At 40.6% G+C, this 25,650-nt stretch overlaps 1 protein-coding gene across 1 annotated transcript in view; it reads left to right on the plus strand.

The window, feature by feature from the left end:
* The window catches only part of PAH (phenylalanine hydroxylase), a 46,222-nt gene extending 24,670 nt beyond the window's left edge, over positions 1-21,552 (plus strand). Inside the window, exons 5-13 of the mRNA XM_004589597.4 lie at positions 5,392-5,459; positions 7,612-7,808; positions 9,855-9,990; positions 10,813-10,882; positions 14,379-14,435; positions 17,253-17,348; positions 17,864-17,997; positions 19,222-19,337; positions 21,210-21,552. Coding sequence (XP_004589654.1) covers positions 5,392-5,459; positions 7,612-7,808; positions 9,855-9,990; positions 10,813-10,882; positions 14,379-14,435; positions 17,253-17,348; positions 17,864-17,997; positions 19,222-19,337; positions 21,210-21,253 — 918 coding nt within the window. The 3' untranslated portion in view covers positions 21,254-21,552. The remainder of the gene's footprint in view (positions 1-5,391; positions 5,460-7,611; positions 7,809-9,854; positions 9,991-10,812; positions 10,883-14,378; positions 14,436-17,252; positions 17,349-17,863; positions 17,998-19,221; positions 19,338-21,209) is intronic.
* The last annotated feature ends 4,098 nt before the right edge of the window (positions 21,553-25,650 follow it).

Consider the following 25,650-nt stretch of genomic DNA (forward strand, 5'->3'; position numbering starts at 1 on the left):
TCTCTCCTGCCCTTCTTCTTTTATCCTTGCACAAACATTTACAAAGCCAATGGCATGACTGTGCCAGATAGTTAAGGCTTGGCACGCTTTTCTTTAACTCCAGTGTACTCACCACCTCGTGCAAGTTGTGCTGCTCATTTCCAGACAAGAAACTTGAGCTGGTGAGGGCCACAGGGTCTCCCATGGATGGGAACTGTGTTCAAGGTATGTAAAGGAAAGGTGGAGGAAGTGATAAAATCCATGTGTGACTGCTGCCCGCCAGGAGGTCCCTGTTACAGAGCTGGAGAAGGGGGTGTCCACTCTTCTCAAAGGGACACACAAGGTTACTGGGATGGCACGTACAAACTTGGCAGGCTGAATCCAACTGGTTTGGTTTGACTTCAACTTTCAAAATAGACTGCCTTCTCTCTGATCATGTAGTTTCCTTTGTGTAAAATACGCTTTCTCAACATCTCCTCTATCCTGTTCCACACTGAGAAATCTCTCTTCATCTCCCAGTTTCTTCCCTAGACTTAGAGCCTTGTCACCCGTTGGCTGCAGAAAAACCCTTGTGCATGCTCTAGTAACAGGACCTGAGTGCATGCCTCCGTGATGCCCACTGTCACTTGTGTGTTACACTTTGGTCCAGAGTATCAGATTACAGTTAAGTTCACTTCCTCACAATTTATAATCTCATAGGATGCACAAAAGAATTTGTAAGTAAAAAGGCCCTATGAATATTTGCAAAACCATCTGTGACAAAAATCCCATGGTGAAAGAGATCAGTGAGGCATTCTGCAACCCTGTCTTAAACCCACACAAGCCGGTTACCTCATTCGATGCTTTGAAAAACACTGTGAAATCGAAATTGAAATCCACTCAACCTAATGTTACCTCATATTTACCCGTGAAACATTTTTAAACAGCATATTTAGCAATGTCATTTTCAGCTGCCGTGTAGTTTGAGCAAGAATTAGTTAATGGATAACTCAAACAAGTAAACCAGGTATAATGAGTCAGAAAACAGAGCTGTTACAGAGTGACTGGGATATTTAGGGATGACTTCTAGGAAGTGGGAGATCTGAGTTGATCCCAAGGTAGACAATATTTATTCAACAGTTCCCAGAGCTCTGTGACTGAGGTGTCTTCCAGTATGGGTCAGTATGGAAACTGCTCAGTTCAGTGTTTCAGAAATCAACGTGCTGACCAGCTCAAGGCTGTACACTCCTTCAGCTCCTGGGGACTCCCCTTGTTTTCCCAGGGCCTGGGAGGAGTCAGAGTGACAGTTCCTTCCGGGCAGTTAAGACAACTGGTATCTGGCTGTAGCTCACATCACATGCCTTCTCTCTGATTCCACTGAGGAGAGCTCAGCTTCATGGGCACTACTCACTGCCAAGGAGACTGGGGAAGGCATTTTAGCAATTATTTTGCAAGGAGGAAGGGAAGATCTTGGGGCACCCCAGTGGAAATGTGAGGCAACTGAGAAATGCATTGTAGAAGGAAAGGAAATAAACTGGAAAGATCTTTAAAAGTTTAAATCAAGGAACAAAGAACAGATCAAAGAGGATGCCAGTCAGAAGGAAAAACACAAGAGAAGATCTTGATGTGGGAAAGGAAAGAGTTACAACAAAAACAGCATCACTTGAGCACCTTAAGAAGGCAAGAGTGGCTAGGAACAGACTTGAAATTTAGAAAGCCAGACCCAGTGAAGCCTTGAGGAGTGGGTAAAGGACTTGGGACTTTATTCTCACATAAATGCAAAGTTTTCGAGGAGGAAATGGATCTCGCTAGATCTGTGGACAGGGTGAGCAGGTGCAATGAAAGAACAGAGGAAGAACCGTTACAGGCAGGGAATGCTGAGGCCCCTGCGTGCAGCTGTGACAGTGAGAATGAAGTCAGAAGGACAGACTCGAGGAGTCCATAAGGTGAACTAGGCGAAAAGTGGTTACTGGGCCTGGAGAAACAAAGAGAGGAGAAGATTCCCAGCTCACTGGCTTGGACAACTAGGCACCCAAGTCTCTTCTCAAATAGACTTTGAGATTTACTGGTAGCAATTGTCAGCAGTAACTCAGAGTGAGCAAACAAAGGGGGCCTTGTCAACACTTCCCACGACTATTGGCTTACAAGCCTTTGGTCAGTGTCTTTTGGGTGGGAGTGGTGGATACTTAAATATCAGTTTAAACCTTATTTCCTGCATGCCATCCTTCCCAGTTAGCATGGAAATTACAGGGTACAAAAGCCTGTTGATATTTGCCTAGACAAAGTATAAGTAGTAAAGCAATAATCCTGCAGTTTGTTTTTTTTAAGTGTTCAGAGGTGAGTGCTGGGTCTCAATGGCTGGTTCCAGAGTACATACTTCTTAAACTCTAAGCCAGACTCCCTGGCTTCTGAATTTTGCCAAACTGCACAACTCCATTATCTTCCAAGTGCCTACTCTGTAATCGGTTATGTGTAATGCCCTACCTTCCTTGCCTAATTCAGTCCACACAACACACCAAAACAGGTATGAGGAACTGTTTTTCCTGGTAAGGAAGCAGAGGTTTCGAGAGGTGAGCGGACAATCTCACGCCATTCTCAGTGGATGAATGGATTAATGCTCTTGGCCAGCCTGTCTGACCTTATAATCTGTGCTCTTCTCACTAGCTTAAAGATGGCATTTCTGAGGCTTAGTGCAGTCAAGACACAGAGAAATGATGAAATAAATATCTCAGTTGTTAAGAAGACCTTCCTTGATAGCATCTTTCTCCTCAAAACTCTGCCCCCACATCAAACCACACATCTCAACATCCCCAACAAAACGTATGAGATAAGGTAGGAGATTGCATGCAGGATTCGGGGAATGTTACAATTTTGCATCCTCTAGAACTCTATCTTTCCCCCTCCCCAACTCTTTCACTATTCCTTCACCAACAATATATTTTTCCTGTCAAGCATCCTTGGTTACAGGCAGTGCAACCCAAATTGCTGCTATTAGTTTAATTGAGACAGGGTGATTATAAATAAATTACATGCAGTAGCTATCAAAATTACTGCTATTAGTCTAAATTGGGACAGGGTGATCAGTCATCCCCAACGGTAGCTTCATTCTGAATGTACTCCTTGTATACATATCACAAAGACCCAATGGTCACCTGGCAGCCCACGGATGCTTGAGAAGTTGAGCTTCACAGCCCCAGATCTCTCTGACCACAAAGGAGGGCAGTGCCCTCTAGAGGGCAGCTAGCGGGGACGCCATGCAGGTTGATCATGAACCTCTTACAAACATGGAGCTAGAAAGGACCATGGTGGAAAATCTCCCATGAAAAATCTGTCTAGTATATTACATATGTGTATGTTCACAGGCGCCTGTGTATGACTCCTCAGACATGTCTCCCAAAGCACTGGACGTACATTTTTAATATTATTTTGCTTTTTAAAATCATAAAAGTAATCTCTTTTCACTGTAGGAAGCCTAAAAATCATGCATGGCATAGAAGAATGGTACACTCACTATTCCCTTTCCCCACTATCTGCAGGTAACATTTGTTAGAGTGTGGGGTTTCTTTTGTCACATCATCTAGGTGCTTGTGTGTCCCCACTGACATGGTTGATGCCTACTGGATTTGTAATTTTGTGTTTATGTAATATAGGAATTTTACAGATGATAAAAATTTTAACTCACCTGGAGAAGGTTCTTTAATGACAAACACAATAGAGCCGGATGCTCATGGAAAAGGTTTCTGGACACCCCCTTTCTGGAGAAAGCATGAATCCACCAACTTCCACTCACGTTATCTATAGACCAAACTGTCTACAAATAAATTCCTTTAGTCCAGCAGTCAGGTCCCTCAAGGATGTGTTGGCAGTGCTTGGAAATCAGTCGTAGTGCCCACTTTTGTTATTACTTTGTCCCAAACTCAAACTAACTTATCTCCACCCCATAGATATGAGCCCAGTGGCTGTTTTTAAGTTCAGGTGCTTAAGCTTTTGTCTCTAAAGGGTGAGTCAAAACCATTTAGTGCTATATGGAAAATAACAGGGTTATAGTTTGTATTATGGAATATTTGGATTTTTCTATTTTTCAAAATTTATCCTAGGAAATGTTTTTCCTTCCTCCCTTCCTCTCTTCTTTCAACAAGTATCTGTTATTCTTCCTGTGTACCAGGTCCACTAGTTTTCAGATGAAGTTACATTTATTGACCTCTGGTTCTTGGTAATTACTGATAGCCCCTGATAGCACAGGAAACAAACAAAACAAGCCAGCGAATCAGGCACGCAAACTAAACAAAAGTATCTAAGGATCAGGGAGCATTAGATCTGTAAAATGTTTTAAAAAGATTGCTTTACACTGTGCTCCAGCTTCTGTTCTCTGACACCTTCAGTCGGAGGGGTGGTGGGTCAGAGAAACGGCAAGCTGAAGGGTTGGGAGGCACAGCTTTTGGGGATGTGTTTGCAGGAGCCAAGCACAGAATGACAGGGATAACAGCAATCTCTTGCCTCCTGAAGACTCAGATCACAACATGTTTGGAGAATGCTCTTTCAGTCAGTGGAACCCTTTCCAACCCAGGGATGTGCCCCAAACGGCAAACTTGACCTCTTGTTACTCCAAAATGGGCTCTTAAAAGGTGTCAGAAAAAGGGCTGTTTCACAAGTTAGCCCAAAGAAGACAGCATTTTCTTTTGTATGTCCCAAGACAGAGTTCTCAGTGAGCAAGGTCTCTGCCAGGCTGTAAAAGCTGACAATTATGGAAGTGCAGTGAGAAGTACAGGGAACTGGATGATCCGCATCCTGGGTTCACCTTCCCTATCAGCCTGTTTCTCATAGTCATGCTGCTCTACCTTCCAAGTTTGTTGGGAGGGTTATAAAAATGCTAAGTCTTCAACAGGCAGGAGGGTACTTTGAAAAGTTTGTGGGAAAATGGAACTACAATATCGTGTGCATTTTCTAAACTTTTGAAGGCACCACATCATCGACACCCAAGAAATAGCATTTTCAACTTTGTAACAGTGGTCGGTGTACCTACTTGCCTATCATGAAGGTAAGGGGCAGAGCTCTTGACTCAACATTTCGGCTCTGAGCTAAGTGGATTCTATGTGTCTTCACAGTTGGCATCTCTCTACCAACTTTGCCCAACATATCAGGTTTTTAAGTTAGACATGTGACAGACAAGAGTTCTTTCAGACCAGAGTATGCCTGTACCCTATCTTCCCATCACAATGTTCTGGCAGGGAGATTTGACCTGAATTGAAGGTATCACATTAATGTGTCACTCACACTACACAGCGGGACAGTTTACCCTAAGTCTAAGACCATGTTTAGGGTATAATCGGTAGGATTCAGGCACTGTCATAGTTTAAGAATTCTCATTCAAAAAATACATAGAGGTGACAAGACCCCTAAATCTTGAGGCATGAGATGTCTCCTTTCTTGCAGGGTTTTAAAGATCCCGTGTACCGAGCCAGACGGAAGCAGTTTGCTGACATTGCCTACAACTACCGCCAGTAAGTGTGCCTTGCATGGTGGGGAAGGAAGGAGACTCTTTATCCCACTGTCCTTTGACCTGGGTCAGAAAATGCTAGCACAGAGATTTCTATCTTCTGCCTACTTGTATGTGTGGTACACATGTGACTGTGTGTGTGTCCAAACCTTCCTTTTAATAACATATGTTGAAATAATACTTGCCATAGACAAAACAAAATTACGCACTATGTGGAGGTCCAGCTCACTCCTTAACTTTGTTGTCTAATTATGCAATGTCTGAAGTAACTATAAAAGGCCTCATTCCTGAGTATCAAACAGCCTCTGGTCTTCTCCACATTAAACAGGGGAGAAGGAAAAAGAGAATCATTTACATTCAAGAAGGAGTTGGCTTCTTTACTAAAATAATGAATCATTTGCAATTTTAGGCCAGCCATGCTTCAATGGTCTACTTTCATCTGGTCTAAGCCAGCTATGAAGGGCAATTTCAGATTGGGATTTTTATCTGTCTAGCATGCCATGCTCTTCTCTTCCCCTGTATTAGCCCAGAGAAAAGTGCAAATATCAAATATATTATTTTGGAAGGGGATTATTTACTGGTTTGGGAAATTCAGTGTTTTGGGGACAGTGTCATTTCTGAATTAAAAAAGAAAGGACATATACAAGAGGACATTGACAGTCACGCAGAGCCCTGAGGTTACAGCATTTCAACAGGTTGGGTAGGATATCAGGGAGACAAAGCTGCTGATGGGACTTAGCGAAGTTATGTCTCCTGGCTCTAGAAGCATCCAGAATGGTTCTGCCCTTGGTGAGATCTAGGTTTACCTGAGCCTTGGCTTGTGCCAAGGAGGAGTCATAGAACATGGCCACTTGCCCCCTAACCCTGCATCCTCTTCCTTCCCCTAGCATGGTCAGGTGAGAAGCTGGATGCCTCAGACCAGTACCTGTAGAGGGTCACATTCCTTTTCTCTTTGCTATGTGCCTAGGGCTTGGCTCAATGCTGTCCAGGTGTTGTTTCCATTCATCTTTATTATCTCACTCCTTATTTTTCAGATGGGAATAAGAATACTAGTACAGAGTCAGTAATTGCTGTGGTTGGACATGGCAGGAGTAGAAGGTGACATTATCAGCTGAAGGCACTGACGGGTCCAGGGCCCAGTGTCTCATTCTCCCCTGTCTTGCACACCAGCCTTGCTTGCAGACTTTGGGTTCATCTCTCTTGGAAATGGACTTCAGTGCCTCTAGGTTGACCTCCACCCAGTAAAGCTGTAAACAGTAGTTTGCTTCTGTCACCTAGGAAACTTCCTAAGCCCTAGACACCTAGATCTTTCCTTTTCTAACTGACTCAGGATTCTGAGGCAGGGTTCAGCATTTGCATTCTAGCAAACTCAGTGTAGACAAGTGTGTCTTCTACCTTAGCACCTGTTTATTCATTTATCCATCACCCTTTGTTCAATATTAATTTAATGTTTATGTAGAATTAATTTAGTTCCTTCGCTGACAAAATTTGTACTTATTTAGGATATGATTTAAATGCATGTATTCAAATACCTTTACAATTTCCTAGGAGCAATAAGCTAGAGAGTATATGCCCACTACAAAAGGGAATCTCTAATCTGTAGTTCATCTACTCAACCCAATAATTACCTTAATCAGCATAATACACTTAGTCAACATAGTCAACATAGAACACCAAGGTGGCCTTACCTGAATTAGATGCTTTTGCCTACAGCATATAATCTCTCCTTTCTTTATTGGTTTACACCTCCAGTATTGCTTTATTATGTCTGCTTCCTGCTTGACCCTTCAAAATCAATGTATTTCCACTTGGGTGAACAATTAGAGAGCCAGAAGAGCAAAAAAAAAAAAAAAAAAAAAGCACAATTCACTTCTCAAAGTGAGAGCAAATCCTCAGTGTAGCTGATGGGATGGGTGTTTTTGTCACTGCAGAACAAAATCACTCATTCATGTGAGAAACCAAAACAATGATGTATCCCGTATGAAGGAATAGCGTTCTTTCAGATAAGTTATGAAATCCGATACAGTCAGCTGCACTCCTCACAGATTCCAGACCCTGACTTTCTGCTTAACCCTCATTTGTCCTGTTAGCTCTGTGTTTAACCTGCTGGAAACACAGACCTTTTTGTTTTGTTTTGTTTTGTGCCTGTGTTCTAGCGGGCAGCCAATCCCTCGGGTGGAATACACAGAGGAAGAGAAGAAAACGTGGGGCACGGTGTTCAGGACCCTGAAGTCCTTGTATAAAACCCATGCCTGCCACGAACACAATCACATTTTTCCACTTCTGGAAAAGTACTGTGGCTTCCACGAGGATAACATTCCACAGCTGGAAGATGTTTCTCAGTTCCTGCAGAGTAAGTCCACATCAGGTTCAAAGGCCCAGCAGGGAGTGAGGGAGGAGAGGGAAAGGGAGGACAAGCACACAGAGGCGAGGGTGAGTGGGTGTGCTGGGCTGGGCACCGCACTTGATTCTCCCAGCAGAAGCTGACTTGCATTGTTCTCTGCCTCCCCTTTGGCCTCTGCTGTCAACTTGCTTCCATCCAGGAAATAGGAATGGATTTTGCCACATATATGTATTATTATTATTATTACAAATTCAAGATGCCTAATCAGAGCCCCTACAATTCCTGTTGTGTTAAGAAATGGCTGCCATCAGGGTGCCTTTATGTAAGAAGTGCACTATGTGTGGAGCAGGACCAAGAAACCTTGAATTCCAATTCTGTGCATCTAGTAGGAATTTTGCCATGGACCCTCTCTAGCTGTGTGAATCGGGGCTCAGTTTTGTTATCAGCCAAGTGGAGAATGTATAAGCTGTTCAACTTCTCTCATGGGGATGTAGTGAGGATGCAATAAGATGCTTCATTTGCCAGCAGCCAGCAACATGTGGCACCTGCAGCAGGTTCTCAGTGAAGGTGGACTGAGCTGCAATCTGAGTCACTCAATGAAGTAACTACATTATCTGGTTTGCAGTTTTTAGCATGACACATCCAGGGAAGATAGGTGTTCCTGCTGCCAGCAAAAGTGAAACAGAACAGTCAGTTACCTACCATGTGCCCAGCAGAGTGAGGAAAGCTAGGACAACAGAGAACAGGTTGCAGAAATGAAGAATTTCCTGTGCATTAAAGTTGTGCGTCCATGGATAACTAGTGTAAGGAGCTAAGGGAGAACACTGTAGAAGCATATATTGATGGTGGGCTAGATGATCTTCTGTATCCTTTGTCCATCTAGAGAGGCTGATTTCCAAGATAAGGTGAGGAACCAGAATCCATGGAGAGTTAGCTTCAGTCTGAAAATACAGAGAATATGTAAGAGAAGGAAAGGAGTTCTAAAGACATTCTTTCCCTAATTAACCAGGTCACCATGGCCAATAATAAAATATTAGTAAGAGAGTAACACCAACAGTGGGAGACTTGCATTGTTGTAATTGAGAAAACAAACTTCCCCATCTGTAAACCGAGGATAATAGGAATGTCTGCTCCCAGGATTATTGTGAGGTTAGGATATGCAAACTGCATAGAGCAGTGTCTGATGTATGGTAGCTAATATATGATGTTAGCTATGTCATCACGTATCATCTTTACCACTGTCATACTTCCCCCCAGTTTAGAACAAATTAACAGAAAGATATAGAAACCAGAGACACAAGGACAGATGTAAGTCCCCCAGAGCGCTTTTAGGAATGAAATATAGATGTATTACCAAAATGGACTAATATTTTACCCCTTGATAGTAAATTTACTGCCAATACATAGTGCATGCCCATTATCATGGCCAAGGGTAGATCAGAATGTGCTCCTCCATGGGTTTCACGAGAAAAGAACGTACAGAAAGGATAAGATGATATTTATTTCCTCGTTACTGCTCCAGTCACACAGGTCACTGTTCCTCAGGGGACAGACTGTGTGACAAGCAATACAGAATTCTGGATGTGTTCCTTCTGCACTCTTACAGTCTGGGAGTGCTCCTTCCACATTCTTACCACCAGACAAGTGGAGTAAAAATTCTCTCCATACTCTGGAAATATGAGAGGTACTGCATATGTGTTTAACTTTAACAAACAGGAATAAGATCTGTACTTATTGGGTGTTTCTGATTTGCTAGACTCGGGGAAAGTGCCTTATAGCCATTAGCACATTTTTTGTTCTTCTTGAACATCCCCAAGAAGTCTGTATCTACATTTGTGTACAGGAGGAAATTGGGTTCCAAAATGTGAATTGTTTCGTACACATGATCTGTCTAAAAGGCAGTGTGGGACAGAGATTTGAAGACAAGTGAGCTTGGCATTAAAGCCTGTGCTCTGTAGAAGCTACATATATGAGAACTGCTTCCTTATCTAAAGGTCTTCAGGCTCCTCTGGCTTTCTTGGGATGGTCTTTAAGTTCCCATTCTTTGCCTTCCAGGTTGCACTGGTTTCCGCCTCCGGCCTGTGGCTGGCCTGCTTTCCTCTAGGGATTTCTTGGGTGGCCTGGCCTTCAGAGTCTTCCACTGCACACAGTACATCAGACATGGGTCCAAGCCCATGTACACACCTGAACCGTGAGTATCACTTTCCACTACAAACTTCCTGATGCAGTGAAGGCTCCTCTGGTCCAGGAATGAAATTTAAATTCATTGCAGGACTGGTTTCTTGGATTCTCTGATGGCAGTGCTATGAAGCTTATCTATTTTGGGTATCTTCCCTGTCCAAATAGAGCTGATTGATGTGAGATTTACACATCCTATGAAACAAGGATCCAGGCTTCCCCATGGTGTGGACACAGAGGTTCCATTGAAGTTCCAAAATCAGATATGTGAAGTTCCAGAGGCAGTCTAGCTGTCTCAACACCATAAACACAGCTAGCTGATTCTAATCTGTCTTGGCCATGACTATCTGCTGATTAGAGGCAGAGTGACTGGCCACTATATTTCTCCTATCCTTGGTCAGAATGTACCCAAATAGAATGCCGCAAATGATTTTTTCCTTGCCCACTAGATTGAGTGCTGCAAAGTAGAATAAGCCTGCTCATAATGGATTTGGCACATGCAGTATCAAATAAAGGCAAGTTTTCTTCCCTGATTGTTGTCTCCCTAAGACTAATAGAACAGCATTTTTAAAAGTTTCCTTTGGGAATAACTCAGCATATTGTGCATGCCCACGAAAAGGAGATGCCAAGATGAAGACATGCAGTGGTAGTGTTCATGACACAATATGCGTACCTTTCTTCCCCTGACTCCAAGCTTAGTTTATCATTTATTTTGGGGAGTAAAGTCGTAAGCCTAAATGAGTTGCTCTTTCTTCCTATTCATCCTTTTTGCATAAACACTGCCTGCTTGGCTAAACCCTCTTCCCCTCCACTCTCCATGATTTCTGTCTTTCAGGGACATCTGCCATGAGCTATTGGGACATGTGCCATTGTTTTCAGATCGCAGCTTTGCCCAGTTTTCCCAGGTAAGGAATGACTCTCTTCTTAGCTGTCTGGTTATAGATCAGGGACTTGGACTGATCGAGTTTAACCTTTGAAGGGACTGTAGAATAAGGTTCTACAAGGTTTTGCAGGAGTAGAAATCAGATGCAGCTCTTTCTAAAAAAAATTTACATTTTTTGAAGAGGCAAATTTACAGAGAGAAGGAGAGATAGAGAGAAAGGTCTTGTGTCTGCTGGTCCACTCCCCAGATGGCTGCAATGGCCAGAGCTGAGCCGATCCAGAGTCAGGAGCCAGGAGCTGTTTCTTGTACACCCATGCAGATGCTGTGTAAGAATCTGCATTAATGCAGGAATCCAAGGCTTTGGGTCATCCACCACTGGTTTCCCAGGTCATAATCAAGGAGATGAAGGAGAAGTGGAGCAGCCAGGACACAAACCAGCGCACATATGGGATCCCAGCACTTGGAGGTAGAGAATTAGCCAATTGAGCTATAGTTCTGGGTCCTAATGCAAATCTGTAATCCCATCTAAGACAGGTGAGCAGCTTTGTGGAGTTAAATACTCCTTCTAGAAACCAAAGAATTCAGATTTCCTCTGAATCATAAGCTTGCTGTTGAATTTGCTAATTTCCTGTCTTTTCATTCATGAAAGTCTCTCTGATTCCTAGCAGAAGTCACCCCTCTTTTCTTCCAAATTATCTTGGTACTTCTTTCCAATATTTAGAGCCTTTGCTTGCTTTTACCTTGTCAGGCATTCGTTTATACATGTGATTAAATTTAACAATGCTATTTGTTAATACTCTAATGCCAATAGTTACAGTTGATAGACACACGGGTTAAACGTCTTAACACTATCATCAAAGCATCAAAATAGATCTTGGTTCATCTTTTTCTGTGGGAAATAAGAGCTAAACAATAAAATGCTTTGGAGTGAGCAACATAATTCTGCTAATTCTCTTCAGGGACAAAGAGGAAACCTAAAACCGTAGATGAGTGCCTGATATCCCAGGAAAGTTGAAGTGACAATTCTAATATAGCCCTAACCTACCACTGACCAGCTGTGTCGCCTGGAACAAGTTGCCAGTCCACCCTCTACCTCTGTTTCCAAAGACATGATTAGGAATCAAATAGTACAAGGATTAAATGGAATGGTTCACTAGCAAATGCTAGGTCAACTATGATGTGAATCTTAGAGACCTTTCCTTCTGCTGGGGTAAATAAATATTCACATGCTGAAGAAAGAGGCTACCACTTCATATTTGAAACAACCAAATATGAAGTGAGACCTATTACTTACAGAGAACTGTACTTGTGAGATGTGACCTTTCTAAACAAAAAAAAAAACTCTAACTTTGATGTAAAGTTTTGGGTGTTACAAAGTTTGGAGATTGTTAGGTTGGCAAAAGTGATAGCAACCTTCAGAAGTCTTATTGTTGCCAAGCTATGATGAACTTTTTGGGATAAATCTGGGACTTGTTATAGTTGTCAAGGAATAATCAGTTTTTCTGCAGGAATTTTTTTATACTAACGAGGAGAAGTTATTCTGATCAGTCAGTAGCTGTGTGGTAATTCTCCTTAAGCCCTTCCCCATTTAGAAGCTCTAAAAGGAGTAGATAATTGCTCAGGTCAACAAAGAAGAGCTAAGGACTGTCAATTTTATAGAGTTCCAACTTTGATATAGACATCCCAAGTGAGACAGTCATTTTGGGAATTTCCTGAGGATGTTCCTTTTTGTGCTAAATGCAGGATACGCTTGACACTTCAGTTTATGATGGGATGGAGACACAGAAAAAATAAAATATTGGAAATATCCGAGTTCCTTGTTTTTGCAAGCTCTGAAGCTTGCAAAAAATTATTAACTCATTGCCATATTAAAAAATTATTAACTCATTGCCATGTCACTCCATAATCAGAAAGTGTTTTTTCTACTTTAAAAGTGTATAGAATCTGACCATTTCTTATCACATCCACTGCAAGTAATCTGGTCTCAGGCACCACTATTTCCCACTCTAATGACTGCAGTTGCATCTTTAATGATGTCCTGTCTCTGCCCTTAGCTGCCTCCATTCTACTCCCACAAAGCAGTCAGAGTAAGTCTTTGATGACCTAAGCTAAACCATGTCTACTTCTCTGCTCAAAAGTCCACAGTGTCTCCCCATCACTGAAAGGAAGGGCTGAGTCCTAAAATATCGAAACAGTCCTACAATATCCAGCTTTAGTTTTCTTTTTGATTATCACCCACAGTGGCCATCTCACTTACTCTGCCCAGGCCACACTGGCCCTCCTTGTCCCTTACATATTTTCCATCCTTAGAGAGATTTTGGATGGGCTACATGCTTGGTGCTTGGCCTATGATACACTTTCTTCAGATGTTAGTGAGGCCGACAACCTCTCCTCTGCCAGATCTTCGTCCAAAGACTACCTTCTCACTGATGCTTGTCATGGGGTCCTCCAGAAAGTGACAGACTCTCCTTGATTCTTTGAACTCCTGACTCCCCCTGTTTCTTTATTCCAACATTTCATCTTTCCAAAGAACTTATTGCCTTCTCACATAGCTGTGTATCATTTACTACCCACCTCTTCTAAAAAAACATGAGGTCAAGTGCCTACACGGATTTTGAACACTGTTCTGGCACATAGAAGTCATCATTAAAACCTTTTTTCTGTAAGATTTATCTTTATTTTTATTGAAAATGCTGAAATACAGAGAAGAGGAGAGAGAGACAGAGAGAGAAAGGAGAGAGGTCTCCTATCTGCTGGTTCACTCCCCTTCCCCCATAATGGCCACAAAAACCGGAGCTAACTGAAGCCAGGAACGAACCGGAAACTGGGAGCTTCTGCTGGGTCTCCCGTGTAGATGCAGTTATTCAAGGACCTGGTCCATCTTTCACCGCTTTTCCAGGTCATAAGTAGGAAGCTGGATTGAAAGTGGAGCAACCACACTTGAATGGTACCCATATAGGATGCAAGAACCATAGGTGGAAGCTTAGTCTACTATGCCACTGCACCATCCCCAAGTAAATACTTTTTGAGTAAATGTATACATTAGAGAGCAGGCTTGAACAAATGCTATTTGCAAGACAGAAACCACTAGAAGAATTCTGTGGCTGGATGTATGAGAGGTAATCCATGGCCTCTCATACTTTCTAGCTATGTTCACACCTGCAGGAGAAATAACTGATCATTTATTTGCAGTCCTTCTGTGGTGTTTTCGTATTGTATGATGAAAAATCATCCGGTACACTGGGAGTTTTCCAATTGGGAGGACATTTAGCTAGAGACCAGAGCTGGAAGTTTTAAATACTTTCCTCATTGGTGATGATCTTGTGATCAAGTGATGATTAAAGGTTTCCCCTGTTGTGATTCTGTGACGTGTGGCCAGGGAACACCTGAGAGAGCTATTAGGGCCTTTATGTGCCTTCTTCATGCATCAAGCCACACATAATCTTCTTATAGTCAAATGCTTAGTTGGGACTAGGTATGCCTTGAATGTGCTAGTGACTGTCTTTCCATAATTGCAGGAAATTGGCCTTGCCTCTCTGGGTGCACCTGATGAATACATTGAGAAACTTGCCACAGTAAGTTCCTTTTCTTCCTGGGTGGGTGGTGGAAGTGCTCTAAGCTATGTCTTTAGAATTTTGAGACTTTGTACCTCCTCTCAAGATCAAATCATTTGGGGAAAAAATCAGAATGTTGTAGGTTATATATGCACAAGTAAAAGTTCATATTTTGAATTTTCCTTAATGGCTTGGTTATAAAATCAGCTATATGCAGATATATAGACATAACTTAAACATAGTATCTTAAAAATACCAGAAGATAGCTCTAATGATCCTAAAAGCTCTTGAGCTAAAAGTGGTGTATTAAAGTATTATTATTATTTTTTAATTTTATGATACAATTCCATAGGCTCTGTGATTTTCCTTACTCTTCCAAAATCCCCTCCACCACCAACTTACACTATATTATTACAACAGTGTGGTCCTTTATAAACAACCATAAGTCTATCATTCTGCTATTTAAGTGTATCCTGACATTGCTGGTATGGACAATGGTAGAGAACCCAACATCCAATTTCAACATGTATTTAACAGTTTCTTGGGAATCCATTTTAGAGATGTATCTTCACATCTGGATATGATAGTCTTTATTACACAACTACTATACACTCACTTAAATGAAAAACTGTAAAACAAATCAGAAACACCATGCGTTCTCTCTGATATAAAGCAACCTTCATGCAAAATATAAGATCAATAGCCATTTCAATACTGTTTTTGCTACAGCTGATGGGTTTTGAAATTTTTGCTTTTATTTTCATTTATTCAAAAAAGTTTTTGATTTTTCTTAATAATTTCGTCGCTGACTCATAGGTCACACAGAAGCATCATTTGCTGCAAGAAGGTTTTTTTGTTTTTCTCATTTCTTCAGTGACACACTGGTCATTCAGTAGCATATTATTTAACTTCATGGCATTGTACGTTTTTAAACTTTAAAGTATTCTAGATTTAAGCCAACAGCTTTGAAGAGGGAAATATATAGTTCTCCATCTTTGCAGTGAAGTGAGTATTGGGATCTTTTGTTTCCCAGTGGAAATGAAGGATGAATTTTTCTTCTTCAGACACATTTCCCTCTTCCAAGCAGATCGGAGAAGTATCAGCTTTACATAGTAGCAGGTTTCCATCCTTTAACCTCCTTTCCCATTCCAGCAAGTTCCTCCATGGATACAAAAAGACATTTCTTGTAAAGAATTCGGTTAATTATTTTGTATTTTATTATCATTTTTTACTAGAGAGGCAGAGATAGAAAGAAATAAAGATAAAAATGGAGAGAGAGTGAGAGATCTTCCATTTGCTGATTAACGACTCACATACCCGTAACAATCAGGCTGAGACAGGTAAAAAATCAGGAGTCAGGACCTCTATCCAGGTTTCTCACATGGATAACAGGAACAAAATACTTGAACTAACAGCAGCTGTTTCCCAGGGTACACATGAGCAGGAAGTTGGAATCAGAAGTAAAGTGGGAAGTTGAACCCAAACATTCTTTCCTGGAGTAACACAAGTCATATCAAACTCTCTATACCAAGCATCTAGCCCACTAAGCCAAGTTTTTTATAATGCACTCAATTTGAAAATAAAAGAATGCAAATTTATGGTGGAATTAGGTGCACCAAATGAATGCAAGTCCATTATCAAGATGCATCTCAGCTTAGCAGTTTTCACATTTATCAGAAAGTCCAAAAATTCCCTGCAAAAAGTTTTCCTCAATGTTACTACCCTGAAATCCTGGGCAAATGGCTTTTGTTTCCTCATCTCCAAAAAAGGACACAACAGTTCCAATCCTCCCCAACTGAATCCTGAGTCACCAAAGTGTCAAGAGTTAAATCCGTGGGGAATATGAGTTTTAAAATGCCAAACATTGCAGAAATGTAAGGAGTTTTCAAATTATCTTCCTACCTGAATGGAATTTCTCAGCTGTAAGAAGAAAATAAACTCAGAACTTAGAACATTATGTCATTGGTCATAAGAAGGATAAAAATACCCATCATCAACCTAACTTCTCAACAATCTTTGTTGTTTATACTCTGAAAGGGAACAGTTGTGGGAGTGGTGTGTTGGGGGGTGTGCTGCCTGAATCCGCTGTGTAAATAGATTCCTGCTGCTTTAAGGAGCTAGGCAGAAGCCTCCTCTTGTGTATGAGGGGAAAGGTCAGCTTACTCTGACAGCCTTCTCAGGCTTAGCATTCTCTGGTGCAACTAAAATTCTGATTGGCAAGCACCCCTCCTTCTCCAAAGCCATGACTGCCTCCAGCAGCGAAGGCCTAGCATCCTCTTGGTCCCAGAATCTAAGTACTGTATGGCTGAGGCCACACATCTAGGACATGTTGGACCAGAAGCTGTCAAGAGAAAGGGACTGGACTATCAGGGAAAACAAATACAGCAGTGAACCTCAGAAGCCCACTACATTTGAGCAAGTTTGCTTTCCTGACTCAGACACCCAATCTCTACCTACCACCACTATGCCTAACAGACCTGCTATGTAAGTTCAAACAGCAGCACCTTAGGAACATCTCACTCAAATTGATGCCACAGAGGGAGATGTAAGCGAGACAGAGAGTTCCTGTCCTAAGGGAGGAGCTTACTGGGTTTATACTTTCGGGGATACCTCAGGCTTCCCAAGTGCTTCTCTTCACAACTTTAATTAAGCCAATTCTAGATTCAACAGGCCATTGGATAAGATGAGACCCAGAACACAGAAAGGCAATCCCAGGTCACACTAGTTCAAAGAACAGACCCGCACAAACTCCCAACTTGATGGTCATGTATGTGACCCTGGGCACCTGCTACCTTTCCTTTCCTTGGGGTGTTCTCTCATCTTGACTTCCCATTCCAGATCTACTGGTTTACTGTTGAGTTTGGACTCTGCAAGCAAGGCGATTCCGTAAAGGCATATGGTGCAGGGCTCCTGTCATCCTTTGGTGAACTACAGGTATGACCCCAACAGGAATGAAAGATGAATTTCTCATTCCTATTCTCTTGGCACTGTTGAAATTCCATCTACATCTATTTGTAGGTGCAACCTGGGAGCTCATCTTTCAGAAAATGGTGTCTCAGTACCACGATTTGATCTCGGCTGCAGATGTTTGGGGTCATGATGACCTACCCAAATTTCTAGAAATTAGGGGTCTCTGGTCCAAAGCTTGAACAATACACATGACTTATGCATGTGCACACATGTGCCAGAGAACATGGTTGGCCTCTGCAGCATCTAGTTATCACCTTACTTGAAGTGACTGGAATGAGTTGCTCCTTTTTGTTTTGCCTGTACCTTTTAAGTGAGCTGTGAAGGGTGTAATACTTAAGTTTAATTGTGCTTATTGCATTTGGACTGGGCTGTGGAAAAAATCAGCATAAGATAACTGAAGGTGCACAAATAGCCACTGAGATATAGCTGGGAAAACGTATCATGTTTTAATGTAAAAACTGTTCCCTTGGTACCTGCAGTATTGCTTATCAGACAAACCAAAGCTGCTACCCTTGGAGCTAGAGAAGACAGCTGTCCAGGAGTACCCCGTCACAGAATTTCAGCCCCTGTACTATGTGGCAGAGAGTTTTACAGATGCCAAGGAGAAAGTGAGGTGAGGTGGGAACCAAGGGGGGTGACAATTAGCTCTGTGGGTCTCCATACTTGGGTTGATGCCACTGATCCATTGGGGGTTGGTGCCTCTGGACTTTCCTGATTTAGCAAGTTTCTACAGCAGACAGAATTTGTCTCACCACTTCTCCACCCTCATTCTGTTCCAGCCTCGTTTGGTAGTCTGGACATGCCATCCTCTGCAAACAATCCTGCCACCTGCCCCCGTGCCATGTGGCCACCAAGGCAGTCACTGAACTATCTCTGTACAAAGTCCCCCCAACCAAAGCAGAGACATCTTCCAACCTAGGAAAATTTCTTCCATTCATTTTCCTGGATATCTGCCTAGCTTACTACATCACCTCTTTCACATTTCCACTCAAATTTAATCTTTGTGTGTGTGTTTTTTTCTCTAACCAATTTATTTGAAATCTACTCACCCCTACTGCCAACATCTCTATGATTTAATTTTGTTGTAATAGATTATGTAATTTAAATTGGATGAGGATCCTTTCTGTTTTCTGCTCTTCACCCAGCCCATAGAACAATTCCTAATAAAGTAAATTTTTTAAAAGTAATTGAAAAAGGCACCGATCTCCAAAGCATTCAGATAAAGCCTGATGGAACAGTATTAGGACTGTGAGACTCAGCAAGCAGACAATTGCACTTATTATTTATTTGAACAATTTTCAACCAGACCCTTATCCATGTAGGAGGCAGGTGAGGCAGAGAATCAGTCTGAATTTGGATATACTGTTACCCATTTTTGCTAACATTTTTGAATAACACTTATCAACATGGACAATAGACTTAGGACATATAGCTCACCGGGGACTTACAAAGTGGATCATGCCAACTTTCAGTGCAATGGGTTTAGATAATTAAAGCTGAAATGGTGTTGCACAAAAAACAATGCTTGGCAAGGTTGACTTCCTTTCTTTCTCTCTGTCAGGGCTCTCAGTCCTTTTAGCTCTACTCTTCTGGTTTTTTCCTGAATTTCATGTATTCAAGTAGCCCAGACTTTCTCCAAACCTCCTAAGGCTCCACTGTGCTATCCCAGGGTCTTCTTTGGCACTATGAATTTTAGCAGATTAGTGTGTTATCTCACCTGATTAATTAATCATTATTAATGGATAATTCATGTCTAGCACTTGTATACACCAAACAGTATTCTAAATACTTTTATGTGAAATTCATTCTTTACTCAGGCCTGTGGTTTTGTTTTCAGGAACTTCGCTGCCACAATCCCTCGACCCTTCTCAGTTCGTTATGACCCATACACTCAAAGGATTGAGATCTTGGATAATACCCAGCAGCTGAAGATTCTGGCTGACTCCATCAATAGTAAGTCACTTACATCCTATGAAACCATGCTTCTCCCCAGAAATGATAGGGTTTTTTTTCCTCTCTTTTTCTTTTTGCCATCACTACAATTACAATAAGGGATTTATTACACATTGAGTTTAGTAGAAAAGCATCTCAGTGTAAGCCATAGATGATTAAGGAAACATCATGGCGAAAAGGCAAGAATGGCCCTATTTTTCGTTCTTGGACTTTCTCGCAATCTCCCAACCTCTCCGCATCATATCACCTTACACACCTGGCCTGCCACTGACATGTGCCTTTCTGCCTTTGCTTCTCCTTCCTCCTATTCAACATACAAGTCCAGTTTATTCAATTCTGCCTGGAATCTCATTCCTGAATAGCCAGCTTGTGTCTACTTTGTCAGCCATCAAGTAGCTAATGTATTGATCCTCCGTTCTTTCCTGATAATAAAAATGTTGCAGTACTGATAAACATTTAATTCTTGTTCTCTCTCCTGGCCTATACATTAGTAGTTCTTTGTGTTCAAAATACTCTCTCACTTCAGTTTAGAGATGTCCAACTCTAATTCATCAAGGGTAACATAGATATATTTCCTTCTGAAGGATAACTGGTTCAGAAGCCTTATGTCTTTGCCTTCCTGTAGATGGCTTTACCTGAGGGTTTATCCTTACACTGTTCTTAGTCATCACCTTAACTATACCTGAGTGGAGAGCATGCTGGGTTCACTATCAAGTTCCCAGCATCCAGCCCCACTCCTGAAAACTGTAGTCGGCATTTACGATAAATTTAAGAGCGATGAAGCTACCAAGCCATTTTGACAGGGGGGAGAAAACTCTAAGCCAGTTTGGAGGAATCTCTGCCTTTTTAAATGACACTAAAATCCAAAAAGGAAGGTGGGCTTGAATTTCCTATAGTAGGCCTATATTATTGCTGCAAGCCATAATTGTCCCTGGCTGTGAACAAACCATCTGTAATAATCTTTTTTGAGAAATCTGAGGGATGAACACTCACATGGAGATTTGTTTACTCAAGAAGTCAACCAAATGCTCTAGCAGTTGAGATATCAGGTCATACCTATTGTCTGCTTTCCCCCCTCATTTCTTCCGAAAAAAAAAAAAAAAAAAAGAAATTCCATAGTCTATTACTTTCAAGGAAGATTTTAGAAAAACAAACAATAAATTTAGGAGACAAAAGGTCCTCAGAGCAACAAATCCTTGTGTTAAGACCTCGTTATCTCTTGACATTTCTGTTGTCTCAAGATCTGTGAGGGAGAGAGTCTTGTATGTCTTCAAGGCTCTTCCAATCTTTATGAATAGTCTAGATTCCTGTGGCCCATTGACTTGTAAGAGCATGCCATCAGTGGAGTATTATACTTTAGCCCAATGGCTGAAGATCCAGGCTGGGTGTTGGGTTAGGTTCTCAGGCCATGTGGTGGCAAACTTTAGTGTGCATCAGGATCACATGGAGAGCCAGTTAGGAATTAAAGCCCTGAGTTATAACACTGGGTTGAATCTCTGGTAAGATCTGGGAACTTGTATGGGTGATGTTATCTCTAGTGATTCTGACACACGTTTGTGTAACCACACTTTTAGGTTGACTCAATTATAGTTGAAGCGTTTATTAACAATCCCGTGAAACAAACAGCGTATCTAGTAATTTGCCTGGGGAAACACTTTCAGTTCCTTCCCTAGCTTTATCAATTCCTGAAATACCCGAGTACTTATACCATAACTGCCCACTTGCTAAATCTATTGCCATGAGTTAGATTTAAGTTCCTTGAAGATGATCTGTGCATTCCATGGACCCCTAGTGTTTTGGACATTGTGGACATGCAAAAGTTGTGTGTCCATTCAGTTAGAGGCTCGTTTTGATGGTGCTTTTTCTTTATAGGTGAAGTTGGAATCCTTTGCAATGCCCTCCAGAAAATAAAGTGAAGGCACAGACAGAAGCGGTCTGTCATCTGCTAATCACTGATAGAAATCCAACTGCTTCTTCTTTTTATTTGAAAAAAAATCTGGAAAGCAAACTTTGATTTGAAATGATTGTATTAAATCCTCTTGGAGCAAGATATAGGGTCAACAAATAAATCAAAGTGATCTCAAATGACAGTATGTTAGCATATGTCCAAAAAGACGATGATGTGTCTTTTGAGGCCTTACTTGATTTGTCTATAATTTCATATTCTCAATTGATATAAATCATTAATCTGTCACATATTGTCAAGGCTACATAAGATGTGGGGCCTGCATTTATATAGACTTTTGTTATTTGCTAAAGAAGAATATATTGACTAAATGTGAAATATAAGGATATTGTCAGCATAGAATTATTTGATTTTATATAAATGTTAACCTATAAACTTTGCCTGCTATTTGAGTTAATAATGATTTTAATTGCTGCCTTATTGAGCATATGTAAGTTCCTTTTAATTAAGCCCATTATAACACTTACAAGCATTAAAATTATACAGAATAATTCAATAAATTTTATGTGCTTTGTTATAATCATAAATATCACTGTTTAAGGTGATGAAATTTTCCATTTTGATCTCTACAACTTACAGCATTATTTTTCTATTGCATAGTTTGTTTGAAGACCATTATATTGTAAGAAATGTTAACCAAAGGCTAGTTGGTAGGCATTCCGTAAGTACACACTGAATAAATACATGAATATAATTGCCAAACAGAAAATACACCAATTAAGTGAAAATTTTATGTGTTAGAAAACATCAAGGATTATGAAAATTTTGCTTTCTTGAAATTAAATATTCCTTTCAATGTCTTAGAAATATATTAACTGGTTATCTTGTAACACGAAAGACTGACCAGAGGCTAAGAATGCTAGGTTCGAAGGTTTTCAGATATGTTTGCAAGAGACAGAGAATCTTAGTCCATGCAAAGAGTTTAAAAATCAAGAGAGTGAGTCTGACGGATGTTTCCCGGTGGGAAATGGCCCAGAACCACTTCCACATGGCAGGGGTGATGGTGTGAAGGAAATGGCTGCTTAGGTCTTATAGCACATGGCCTTCGTACATTTTACCCACGGTGAAAAGGTAAGGCAGCAGATGTTAGTGTCGGCACCAGGAGATGACGCATTGATTCAGGATAGAGAGCACGGGCTTGAGAAGTTAGTAACTCCATCGGGATGGTCAACAGGCTCATCGTGGAGTCACTTCTGCTCTACTTTGGCCAACATTACATTCTGCTTAGCCTTCCACAGATTTATAACACATTGGCAAGGACTCATCATGATAGACAAAGTCATGTCTAGATGGCCAACTGACTTTGACTTTCCCTGATTGTGCATTTTCTGTGACCTCTTGGATATTTCACAAGTAACAGGAAGAAAAATTACGTGTTTAAAGTCTGTTTGAAGCCCTTGTACTATTACAGTCTAGAAATTTACATAATATATCTTTAAGTATAGTTCTCAGACCAGCTGTAGCATTATCAACAGTTAACCTTGAGTACCATACACTCAATTAGAATCTCTGGAGATGGAATCCAGAGAGTTTCACTTTAAGTACTGTACTTTACTTTTTTCTTTTTCTTGTTTTTTGTTTAATTCACAGCCAGACCTATTGGGTATGTTTGAAAAAGCCTGACTTCTGATGATCACTGTGCCTCCTGCCAATGACATCAACACAAATAAAGCCACGTAGATTTTGTGGCTCCTGGTTTCACTCTAACAATTAGGAAATTCACTGTAGAAACCTATGTCCTTTCCAGTCTTGAAAAATGGCACAGGTACTCACATTTATCTTTACATAGCTGCTCCTGATTCACTAATAGGCTGTAATTATACCTGTTACATACCTAAGTATGCCAGCATTGGGGATTAATTTAATAATTATACATCTGAAAGCTCATTGATTTGAAATTGGGATTTACATGTCTGTATTTTCTCATGCCTTTGCAGTGAAATTTCAAATTTTATCTTATTGTGTTCAGTTAAAAGGGAAAGACCGTTATCTTCCATCCCCTGTTCCTCAAATGCACACAACTAGCCAGTAAGTTCAGCCTGAACCAGGCGGAAGCCAGGAGCTGGGATCAGTTCAGGTGTTCAGTGTGTGTCACAGGCGAACCATAACTTTCTGTCCCCAAGGGTGTGCATTAGTAGGAAGGAGGTTCTGGAGCATAGCTTGGACTCAAACCAAGGCTCTTCAGTAAAGGACGAAAGCATCTCAAATGGCACCCACCGCACATCCCATAGAACACACACATTAGATAGCATCATAAAATGAGTTTTGAATACTGAATTTTAAGCCAGTAATGATAGATTAATGTACTTAAAGTTAAAGGTTTGGCTTCGGTTTTGATTTTCACGGGAAGAAACTGCATGCTTCATGAAAGACAATCTTTTCATTTTAATAATGTGGTACCCAGTTCTCAGTTTTCAAGAAATCTGAATGTAAACATGTAAGCTCTCACAATGAGATCTGATGTATTTCCACTATATTATTATTATTTGGTTAATAGCCTCATGCCAGAATTTGAGGTTTAGCATATAAACTTTGAAGGTACAACATAAATTTTAACAATAGCGTATGGCAAAAGATTTTTCATTCAAATGAAAGCCAAAGGATAGTAAGATAGTTATATTTACATCACATGAAAATTTTAAAGAGAGACAAAAGAAGGTCATTTTATAATGAGAATGATGAAGGGGTCAACTCTTCAGTAGGATGCAGTAATTGCAAAAATACATGAACCAATGTTAGAACATCTAAATATGATAATCGAAACAATATGACACCATTGTAAAAACAGAGACACAGACAAATGTACCAGCATGGAGAGCTCAGAAATGAACTCATATTTAGAGTTAATTAAATTTTTAACAAAATTCTCAAGAACACATAGTGGGGAAAGGATGGTATATTCCATAAACAGTGTTTGAAAATCTGAATAGTCACATTCAGAAGAATGAACCTGAACTTGTTTTGAATACTATGTAAATTTCAACTAAAATGGAGTAAAGACTTAATGTGAAACCTTAAACCATAAAACTATTTTAAGAAAACTCAGATGACAGCTTCTTGACATTAATATTGGGAAAGTTCTTTCTTTGGATATGATCCAAAAACCACAGCAGACAAAAGAAAAATAAACAGATGATTCTTCAACAAACTGAGAAGCTTCTATCCAACAAAGGCAACAATGAACACAGCGAAAAGTTTACATAATAGAAAAAATTTTGCAAACCATGTATCTAACAAGTGGTTACTACCCAACATATATAAGGAATTCACATCTCTCAAAAGCATGGAACAAATATTTTGATTCAAAAACAATCCAAGAATCCAGCAAATGTTTATTTGTTTGAAAAGCTGAGAAACAAGGAAATAGAGTAGATCTCCCATCCACTAACTCACTTCCAAAATGCTGACACAGCTTGTTTCAGGCCAAGCCAATCTCAGAAGCTAGGAACTCCATCCTGGTCTCCCATATGGGTGGCAAGAACTTAAACACTTGAGCTATCCTTTTATGCCACTCAGGAGTGTTAGTGGAGCATTGTCTCAAAAGTAGAGTAAAAAGAGCTGGAATTGGCACTTAATAAGGGATGCTTAAATTTCAAGCAGTAGCTTATCTGGATGCATCACAATACAGCCCCCTATAAAGATATTTCTAAGAAGACACAATGGTCAATGAGTAAATGAAAATACTCAACATCACCAATTGTAAGGGAAATGTAAAATAAAACCATAAGGAGATACCACCTGAAAATTCTTCAAATGAATATCTTCAAGAGGACAAAAGATACCAAGTGTCAAGCAAGATTGTGACAAATAGCAGACTCCAGAGTACTACTGATGAAAATACACATCAATACAGCCAATGTAGAAAATAGTTTGGGGATTTGTTTTAAAGATTGAAAAATAGAACTTCCATATGATCCAGCAGGGCTGAGCATAATCCATGCTGCAGTTTAACATCTCTTACAAAGTATTCACAGGATGGAAACTTCATTCAGCTATAGTGCTTAAGGTATAACTTTGAGAGATGATAAAAATTCCAAAAGGTCCCCAAGAGAACTTCAATAATGTGATACTGATTGCTTTATAAGAAGAGAGAGAATCTTTAGGACACCCATACCCATGTGTGTGTTCACTCTCTGTCCTATCATGAGTTGCCCTGTACTACCTTGGGACTCAGTAAAAAGTTCGTGAACAGATGTAGCCTACAAACTTTGACCTACTGAAACATGAGTCAAAATAAATCTTCTTTCTTTAAAACTTGTCTAATTTGTGATATTATATAATTAGCAATAAGCAACACAGCTGTATTTTCCAGTGTGTAACTGGATAAAAGATAAATAACAATTATCT

Source organism: Ochotona princeps, chromosome 15 (genome assembly GCF_030435755.1).
Source record: "Ochotona princeps isolate mOchPri1 chromosome 15, mOchPri1.hap1, whole genome shotgun sequence".
NCBI lineage: Eukaryota > Metazoa > Chordata > Mammalia > Lagomorpha > Ochotonidae > Ochotona > Ochotona princeps.